General features: G+C 46.5%; 1 protein-coding gene across 1 annotated transcript in view; it reads right to left on the bottom strand.

Annotated features, from left to right (window-relative positions):
- Positions 1 to 701: 701 nt before the first annotated feature.
- LOC139636087 (voltage-dependent P/Q-type calcium channel subunit alpha-1A-like) overlaps positions 702 to 10268 on the bottom strand; it is a 105517-nt gene continuing 95950 nt past the window's right edge. Inside the window, exons 45-47 of the mRNA XM_071503773.1 lie at positions 9841 to 10042; positions 7074 to 7312; positions 702 to 6402 (exon numbers count right to left, since the gene is read on the bottom strand). Coding sequence (XP_071359874.1) covers positions 5674 to 6402; positions 7074 to 7312; positions 9841 to 10042 — 1170 coding nt within the window. The 3' untranslated portion in view covers positions 702 to 5673. The remainder of the gene's footprint in view (positions 6403 to 7073; positions 7313 to 9840; positions 10043 to 10268) is intronic.

The raw sequence follows: 10268 nt of genomic DNA, 5'->3' as shown, positions 1-10268 counted from the left end.
CAAAATTAATTTATAATGTAACTGGTTTCCTATTTGTACTGCAGTTTGCACTTCCTTTATTTTATGATTTCTTTTCATTTTGTTTTACTGGAAATACAGTGTGTACTATGTATACTGAGCATTTTGGGCCCAGAAAAATCTTATTCTTCCCTTAATGTCACATCCTATTGGCATTTTGAGAACACCTATGTATTTGTGCAGGGTTTAGCTCAACAGCTAATATGCACCTATAGTCCTAAAACAACAAAACATATGAAAATTAGCATTTTTAAAAACAATTTTCTGCCATTTTTCTGGCAGCACAACTAATCAGTTCATCGTAAAAATAAACTGCCAGATTAAATAATGATGAAAATGATCAGTTTCAGCTCAGTACACACTACACATCACCATACACAACCCTTACACCTGACACCAACACACACACACACACACACACAGTAAGTGTCTCCCTGTCGCGGTGGCCACGCTGCCCTCACAGTGGGACCGAGTGCGGGTGATAAAATGGCTTCTGAGCATGAGGATGAGCCTGAAAAGTGGTCCAGTGCCATTGTGAAATTGTGTGTTAACATCACTACGACCTCTGCTCCCCCCTCCCCAAACCCCCCCCTCCATTCCCTATACCCTAAACAGGACCCCTACATCATTAAAATCTCTCTCTCATTGCCTTTTGACCGTCCCGCCCCTCCCTCCCCGCCTCGCTCTTGACCCCCCTACACACACACGCATGCACACATCTAGTGCTGTACAAAGGGGAGACCACGGTGTGGCTTCAGCTACATAAGCACAACTTTTGGCAGCACTACTGTACATTAAAACCCACTGTGTAGTTTTTTTTAAAGAGAGCCCTTATTCGTGTTTTTGTCAACACGTTGCCTCACGACTGACCCACTGACACAATTTCACAGCCGACTGAGTGGATGGGTTGGTGCGTTTGTTAGTTTTTCCTTCGTCCCAGAATGAGGAATCGGTGAAAAAAAATGATTAGTCAGAGATTAAGACTGACGGACAAGAGAAGCTGGAGGTGAAGACGCAGACAGAGGATGTGGAGAGAAGCGATGACTGAGCAAAAACCTTGCAATCCCCCCCAACCCCGTTCGAAAAAAATAAGCGAAGCAACAACAACAACAACAAAAACAAACAAAGATCAAATGTTCACTTTTTTTTTTTTCCCAAAGAATGGGATTTGTTCTCGGAAAAGTTCACACACAACATGCTTTCACACAAGGGCAGTGTTGTGTGTCAGCCATTTTGGATCCGCTGTTACAATTCTGGACAAGCGAGTGGTGTCGTGGAGCCAAAATGGAGGTGGGTTATTCCTGCCTGTCTGTCAACACGCTTGGTGTCGAAGTGTTGGTGCGTCGGCAGGCTGTTAATGGGGAGGTGAGGGGTCAGAGTGTGTAATGTGGGTTAGTGAAAGGAGAGAGAGGGAGGGGGGGTCAACATTACGACGTCTGACGCCATGCCAGGTAAAACCATACAATAACTCAATCCGAGGCCTGCTTGTTTCGTAGCTGACTCTTCCCTACTTTGTCTAACTATCTAGCTACCTAACTCTAGAGGGACCTGAGAAGTAAGCAAACTGCTTTGCACCTCTGTAAACCTCTCACTACACCGCCTGAAACTGGACCCAGGACAACCCCCGGCATAGACACAAAATGGCGCCCTTGTGCCATGCCTTACAGGGAGGTGAAGCCAAGAGGGCTAGCTTGCTAGCAGCATCCGGTAACAATGACTCAAGGCTCTCTGTGGATCTCTTTTGATATTTGGCAACCAATCTGCATTTGCTTGAATGGGTATTTTAAGCGATTAAGCTCATACCGGATGTGATGTTGGTTTCTCCGTGTCAAGTTTAGCCTCTTGGCTGTTTCCTTGCCATGGCCCAGTCTCAAAATCACCACTCTCCCTGTTCCTATGCTAGCATGGGAGCCGGTGGGACTCGACTTTTAAGGCGTAGTGTGGTTGATCTCATCTACTACAGAGGGTAAGGAGGTGACGGACGGGAACGGCTGTGGGCGAGGAGATTGAGGGGGTGGGCGACGAATGTGACTCTGATACAGAAGGCACTGTGGCTCTGTAGGGGGTTCTGGGGAAGCTTCCCCGCCTGCTGTAACCTCTCAAGAAGGGAGATAAAAGCAGAGGGGTTTCAGGTTTGCGCCCCTCGACTCCCGCCAAACAAACAGACAATCGACAAAAACAAATCCCCCTATACCCATTATCACTATGCTATGCTCAACTACTAGGCCTGGAGGCAACACATTTCAGGAGAGGAGAGAAAGATGGGGAGGGAAAAGGAACCAGCCGGAGGAGGAGGGGAAAAAAGACAGTGACAGAGGGCCATGAAAGAAAGGGGTTTCATCGTGGGTGTGATGTCAAGTGACGTGTGCAAAAGTGGTGTCCATCTTCACATTTTCTCAGATCCACGTGTTCCAGTTTCATTAATCCGTTTTACAGTACCACAGCGTTGCAGTTTCTCCTCTGAAACAATACAATGAGGATGCTTATGAGGTCTGCATAGAGTCAAAACATGTGAACTGGGGTTTGTTTTCTGGCTTCTGCGACTGCGAAGAAACAGTGCAAGGTTTCAAGAGTAGCTAGATCGTCGACCGTGTCATGAGCATGAACGGTATGCAAAATAAATAAATATCTGAGACTCTTATTATACTCTGTCTGTTATCTATAACTACATCTACTGTATTATATCTAGATTTATCTGTAGGTTATCATCTATATATTTATCTATATTTTATCATCTTGTCCTAGAGTTATTGAATAGTCAATAATTGTTGTCCCTCATAACAATAAGGATGAAATTATTAGTCCTAAGTGTTTCTGTCCTGTAATGCCTTTAGTGTCCTCAGTGTCACTCTCTGGCAAGCTGAAAGAACAGATGTTAAAGTAAAAGGACAGAAAAAGAAAAATGAGGAAAGAGAGGTTGGTGGATACTGAAGTGGGTTTTGGCAGAGGAGGTTTTAGCTTTGCTACAACCTCACATGATTTGATTGGTGATTTGGTGACTGTTCTCTGGTTATCCAGACCTGAGAGAAGGGGTTGGAGGGGGGTCAGCATTGGCACAGACAGGCAGACGGTAGGACGAACCGACAAACGGACAGATATGGCGTCTCCCAGGCTACATCCTGCATTTCCAGACAAGGACTAGACTTTGTCTGTGTATCTATGAGAATAAGGTATAAGAGGAGGTTGACACTCCAGGTCTAGAAACCAGGATGTGGCCTGGAGGCTGTCCTGTAGAGGGGGAAGGCAGGGTGGATAATGTGTGCTGATAACTGCCCCCTGGTGGCAAAAAAGAAAACAACACCACCTAATACTCACTCACACCAACACTATACCATCAATACTGTGCTGTCACTGCTGGCAACCAATCTCATTACAAACTTCAGAGACTAACAGAGGGAAAAGATTGAGATTTGTTGATTTTTTTGGCTGCAAGTGGAAGAATTCAACCTTGGTAGAAGTTTAACCTCTGTGAAACAGGCTTGCCTGAAACCTCTGCAGTGTAAAATGACTGTAGAGGTTTCTCTACCTCCTCGACATTCTCAATAAACTGAAATACCCCTGGCTCTGAACATGAATTCTTGATCTTTGGGTTGGCTTGACAAGAGTACTGACCCCATGAATCATTGCAAGTCAGGTACTGAGACACCCCTGACCTCCACCTCCACCATTCTGAAGAGAGAGTGTATCTTAAGAGTTGCGTTACAACACGCAATGCTGCAAAGTGAATGTTTCCCAAGCCGTCATTGCCCCGAAACGTTGCAGGAAGGCATCAGGAACCCGGTAAACGTCATTTAAACATGGGGAATAAAAACATAAAGGATGTAAACAAGGTGGACATAGCATAGCCTACTTGAACTCCAAATAACATGACAACAAATCTACAGCAACAGTTCTATCAATCAATCAATCATCATCAGTAACATCATCATCATCATTGTCATCGTCATTTTGCATTGACATTGATATCATTATTCATAAGACTATCATCATTAACAATAATAAATCAAGTGTGGTAGAAGTCCGCTACTCTCCACTCTTTCTCCCTCTTGTTTCTCAAGAACGACAGGAAACTTTAATGTGATCCTGCAGCGTTTCCTGTCTTTAACAGGTCGTAGAAACGTAGCTTTTGAACTGCGTCGGCACAAAACTGAATCAAATAAATTAGCCGACTGTCAAAGCCTGTTTCAGGCAAAACGGAAACGAAAATTACGTCTGAGATGTAAGAGAGAGAGAGAGAGAGAGTCCGAAAGAAGAGAACTTCTTTTGTAAACCTAAATGCAAAGTTTCCTATAAAGCCCCCAGGTCCCACCCACACCAGTTAGATTTCCTCTCTAGTATGTATTTAATCAATCATGCAGGTTTCCATCAAATTTTGGACTCCGAAAAAGATCAAAGGAGGCTGAGCGAATGCAACAGAAGAACCAAGCTCCAATGTCCGAAGAAGAACAAGAAGGAGAAGTAATCGATAGAAGAAATACTGAAGAAATTAGTCTTTTTCCCCATCCCTCCTTTCCTCTCCTCCGCCCCATTTAACCGTGTGATGTCATTTCCTCTCAGGTCGTCCTTCGCTGTGCGCTGAGATGAGTAACCGAGGAGGAACGGGCTTTACGAAGTGTCCGACTCCCTTCTCTAGTTAACTGAGCTTGCCCCCCCGTAGCGCACTCGAACAGGAAGTGAGCCCACACCGTGCCCCGCCCTCCTCCACTACCACCACTGCCAGACAGGAAGTGATGTCACACCAGTTCCGTCAGCATTAAGTGAGTCTTTAACAGTAAACAGAGATGATAAAACTCATCAAATATTAGCCAGCGCTGAGATTGGCTGGTTTTTGCAGTATAGGCGGAGCTTCCTGGTTCTGTCCCTTGGAAAGGAAAAAGGTTAAAGATAAAGTGGTTGTTCTCCCTTTTTTTCTTTTCATTGTTTGTCATTTAAAGTTTCATTTTGTTCTTCATTGTTCAAGTTTGATTTTCTGGAGGCATAGCTTGGCATGTAAGGGTTAGGGGGGTCCTGGCTTTTTGTTTATTTATTTTTCTTTAAACATATCTGTCGAGGAGCAGAGTCAAAGCAGTGGACTCTGCGTGCATTCCAACTCATTTTCAGGCTTTTACATTGGCGAACTGGCCGGCGACAGATAGCACTCATCTGATGAAACTAACCAATCACGTGTCAGTCTGGGAGAAGTGCTTTTAGGCCTCGTAAACTGCAGTGATCATGGCCATTTCTACAGCAACATGCTCCTTCCTTGTTCTCTGTTCCCACACCTCTCTCCTCCTCCTCCTGCAGCTTGGCCTTCCTGGTCAAGCACAGAATTCTGGGAAGTGTAGTTCTGAGACTGAGAGAGAGGCAGAGGTAAACTGTGCCCGGGGCGTGCCCTAGTTATCTTAGCTGTCTCTTTATCGTTTTATCCATGTGCTGCTCTGTCACTGATTTGAGTCTTACACAAAATGTGTAAAAGGCTACTGCAGCACCATCACCCCCTCCCCTCTGCCCCTTCCTCTCATTTAGAGTCCAAGGGGTGAAGGTAGAGGGTCAGGGTTAGCCCCAACATTTCCACCGTTACTGCTTTATTAAAAGTCTACATATCCAAGGCCAGAGCACCGGAGGCTGCTGTTCTTCTTCTCCTCTCCTGCCCTTATCCTTCACTCCTTGGGGTCGCTAGCACCAGTCATCTTCATCCGTCTCACTATAAGGTTCATGCAGGCCCTTGCGGGGCCCTCTGGCATGGGGCGGGCGGTGGTGTGGGTGTGGGGGTGCCCCGGGTGGTCCCCGTCGATGTGGGGAGGGTGACGATGAGCGGTAGCCATTGGGTACCCTGCGTGGATGCGGGTGAGGGGGCGGAGGGGGCCCGTGGCGGGCAGTCCTAGGTGATCGTGGGTGTGGGTGAGGATTTCCCCCATGTGGGTGTGGGTTGCCGTGGGAGAGGCTTTGCTCATAGGCAGGGGGCTCGTGGTGCCGCTCGTACTCGTAATCATGCTCGTAGAAGGGCCCGTCGCCCTCCAGACTGTCACCAGGTGGAGGCCCGCTCCAGCGGCCTCGGTGAGGGGACCTAGGTGAGCCGTGGAGGGGCGAGCGTGGGGACTGGTGCCTAGGGGAGCGCGGTGAGCCGTGCCGGGATGAGGAGCCCCCGTGGTGGGGAGAGGCATGGCGTGACGGGGGCCGGTGGTGGTAGCCTCTGTCGTGATCTGGTGGGGAGAAGTGTCGGGGGGAGGGTGAGCGCAGGCGGCCTGGCCCCGGGGGGCCGTAGCTCGGCTTGCGTACAGCGGGGGAGTAGGTGACATGTGGACGAGGGACAGCAGGGGTCTGGGGCAGCTGGCGACGACCTCTCCGTGGAGTGCTGGTCCCCGAGGTGGAGGGGACCGGGCTGCCGCTCACCGAACTACTGCCCTACAGCAAAATGTAAACAAGGAAAATCAAAACGCACCACAACAACAACAACAACAGAGACCAGCATAGAGCAGAGAGGTGGTAGATAGATAGATAGATAGACACCATTGAAAATCATTCAAAAACGCAGCGATGAGGCAAAAAATTGACACCAAGAAGCCACACGTCACATTGAAGAAAAATGGACAGAGAGAGAAACAGTGACAAAGAAAAAAGCATAACACAAAAAAGAGAGATTGATATCCATAAGTAAGTGTATGTGAAATAACCATGTGTGAACTGCTGTTTCAGCAAAAAACAGAGGATAAGGATCACTTCAGAAATAACGAACCAAATAAATCACCTCTGTGGTTGACTGACGACAGGCGCGTTGGGATCAAAACATATAAAATCCAGATCTATGACAAACACTCACAAAAGTCTACCTTACAGTGACTGTCAGAGTGAGTATCATATTACTAGGTATGCTGTAAAATACCATGATCAGCACTTAAGTATCCATAACGACAGTACAGAACATCTTCAAGGCTAATACGGTATCGAGTAAAAAGCTTTCTACGAAGGTGGAAATTAACAAGAAAGAAGAGGAAAAACAGAGTGGGACAGTAGTGGGAAACTGTCCCTAATATCTTTTGACCCTTGGCATTAGTCTTGGTGCCTTTGGAGCCCACCTGTCTGTGACCTCGTCCGTCAGGCCCCTCGCTGGGCGACCGGGACCAGTGGCGGTCGTGGGGGTGCCTGTGAGGGTAGTCGTGGCGGTCGGGGCCATAGCGCTCCTTGTCAATGGAGCCGTGGTGATGGTGGTGGTGATGATGGTGACGACGGTCTTTGGTCCGGCCGCGGTCCCGCTCGCGCTCCTTGGGTGGCAGGTCGCCTGACTGTGTGGTGGTGCTGAGGTCTGTGCCCAGCCCTAGCAAGGAGATGTCTCAGTTTACATGTGTAAATGCAAAGCAACTCATTATTTTGTCAAGATATGACCTGCCCGAGGCGAGGAAGATGAAGAGCAAGAAGTTTACGACATCTCCTACAAGTTAATGCAGTGGATTAAAGAAATCAAGCTAAAACAAGGAGCAGAAGCAAAAGGAATTTATATTAAAGAGAAAAACAAAGAAATAAGACTAGGTCAGAACCCAGTGATGGCCGGTCCACATATGGTCAATGTGAGAACTGTTGTGAAACTACTGTAAATAACTTTCAATGTAAAGTAGCTAAAGCCTGCAGGAAGAGTCGCTGAACGTTGCTTGATGATGCAACAAGCGAATTACCATATTCATGACGTAATTGTGTCGTATTTATTTGCATTCTGCCTGTTGTTAGATGGCTTCAGATCTTTATCTCTTTGCTTCACCCCTACTCTCACATAAACAGGCAATACTGTCGACTCTCTTCTATGGAAAGGTTTTTCCAAAAAGTCTCTGGATTTGTTGCCAGGTGCTTTTTGGAAAAAAGGGGGATCTGAAAATGAAAACTGGTGCGGATCTGCTGTAAACGCCCCCTGATGACGTAACAGAACATATTTGTGCAAAAGGGCAAAGGCCTCTCACTAACTCACCAGGATGTAGTGCTGGACCATGGCTGTTACCTATACAGTACATTCAGGCAAAACTAGTAGTAGTAGTAGTTCAAAAGAAAAAGTCAGTAAAACACCACCAACTCTACTGAGGCTGTGAAGCAGAGAGACGGACTCTTGATCAGATTACAGAGTTCTCCAATTATAAAGGGGATTTAGAGTTTAACTGTGCCAGCCTTGTTGGATTAGTTGTACAGCTGGAGCATGCAATTTGCACTCACAAATGAGTGATGAAGTGAGCTATCTGCTTGCACAATGTTCTTTTCAAGGACTTCTTTGTGCCAAGACTTGAATTGCATAAAATTTAGTAAATGTGATGACAAGTCTTCTCTCTTACCCTTTATAAATGTACAGATTGCTCTTAATTACCTCAATAACTGCTACTGAGTTGGCCTTGATCAAGCTCTGAGACAGCACTGCATACTGCAACTGTGTTCGTGTTAAAGACACTGTGACAATGTTTTGTCATCACTACTAATGTCAGCGTAGTCATTGTAAAAGTAGTGGAACACAAAATTGTGGCTATGATACATGTGTCAAACTCATATACTGCAAGTAAAGATGGAGGGAGCCTCTGTGACATCATCCATAGGTTTCTGAAGAGCAGTTTTGAAGCTCAGAGTGGGCTGCTCCACCGTCGCCATCTTGGCAGTGACCGACTACATCAAACTCCTGGCTAATCCCAAAATTGGTAAAGAGGTGGGGCTTGTGAGGAGCAGAGACTTCAGTGCATGCTGGTTTGTGGCAAGCATGCGCTCACTCACCTGTCACTCAAGCGCAAAGCAAACCATTATTTGTACCAGGTTGTAAACATGTTTATTTCTGCTGTAAAGTTGGGCATTTTATCATGGAAGGCTACGAGGAGCGATTCACTTTTGGAGCCAGACTCTAGTGGCCATTCGAGGAACTGCAGTTTTTGGTGCTTGAGTGTTGCCTTCATTTTTCAGCCATGTTGGTTGCTGCTTAGTGAAACTCTAGTGTTTCCATAACTAATCCTGCTATGTACTTTAATTTCTTTGGGGACTAGTATTTCAATTTAAATATTGAAATAAAACCTTAATGCCAATGTAGAATTTAACTAAGTTCTGACATTTATGACCCCAGTGGTACTATCAATGAAGATTATACACACAGGAGCTGCATCACAATTCAGGGGCCGCATCTTTTGAAGGCTGCATTTAAATACCAATTCTGGTAGCAAGGGGGCCTGGCTGATAAATGTGTCCCTCTTTTCCTGGGAAAATGACGGATCCAACGGGTGGATCCTGGTCAAACCTGTCTCAAGAATCTTTGTGTGTTGGTAATGACAGAAAACAAGCTCAACACTACTTTGTAGGTGTTCAGCTAAGTTCAATAGCTAACAGTACAACTGTTAAAACCCCAAGGTTTTGTGGAAAAGTTGACGAAGGTTTCTTGGCAACAGGTGCCACACTTTGCAAGCAAAGGTAAGGATAGGCACAGTAAGTGACGCAAAGCGAAAATCCTCTGCAGGCCAGACCATCTCATTTCTGTTCAGCCTTGACGGTCCACGACGGCTACAAAGGGCGACACCTTAGTAGACTGCGTCCTCCTCATACTAATACTGCTAGCATGTTAAAATGCTAACAGGCTAACATAATGTTTAGTATTAACAACAGTGCTTGTGTGTCATGTAATTTTTTTGGGCTAATTTTAATACCAGTTAGCAAATAAACAGTGTTTCCTTCACAGCAATCACACAGTAGTTGTTCAAATGTCACTCCTCTCAAGTGATCTGTGCAAGAGCAAGCCTACGCCAATAAAGGGCCCGCTCTTGAATTAGGATTCCTGACTTTTAGATGCTGAACTGATGTTCGGTAGCATATAGATGGCTGCTATGTGTGGCTCACCCGTGTCTGCATCAGTGTATCTGGTCAGAGAGCGCTGCGAGGTGCGATGACTCCTCTCCCTGTGCCTGCGTCCTCCTCCGTGCCTCCCCTCCTCGGACACCACCCTCTCCAGGGAGTAGTCGTCCAGCCTCACGCCCCGGCCCGTGCGCCCGTGGACCAGGCTGGAGGTGGAGCGACGCATCGGACTGGTGTCGGTGATGGTCTGTGAGGACGAAGGAGAGAGCAGAGAAGGAAATACAGACCGGGAGAGGAATAGACAGGGAGGGAGAAAATAAGGTAGGAGAGGAAGGGACAAGGTGAGGAGAAAATGAGAAAAGAGATAAAAAAATAGTGGGGGAGAGAAAGAAAGAGAGGAGACAAGAAGTGAGATTTAATGCATCCTGACTGGTGGAGTCCATCCTCAGCTGTGAGAAGGACGACACTGAACA

Source organism: Trachinotus anak, unplaced genomic scaffold, assembly GCF_046630095.1.
Source record: "Trachinotus anak isolate AG129_WGS33_773 ecotype Australia unplaced genomic scaffold, CSIRO_AGI_Tana_v1 ptg000019l, whole genome shotgun sequence".
NCBI classification, from domain to species: Eukaryota; Metazoa; Chordata; class Actinopteri; order Carangiformes; family Carangidae; genus Trachinotus; species Trachinotus anak.
This window is presented reverse-complemented; position numbering and strand designations above follow the sequence as displayed.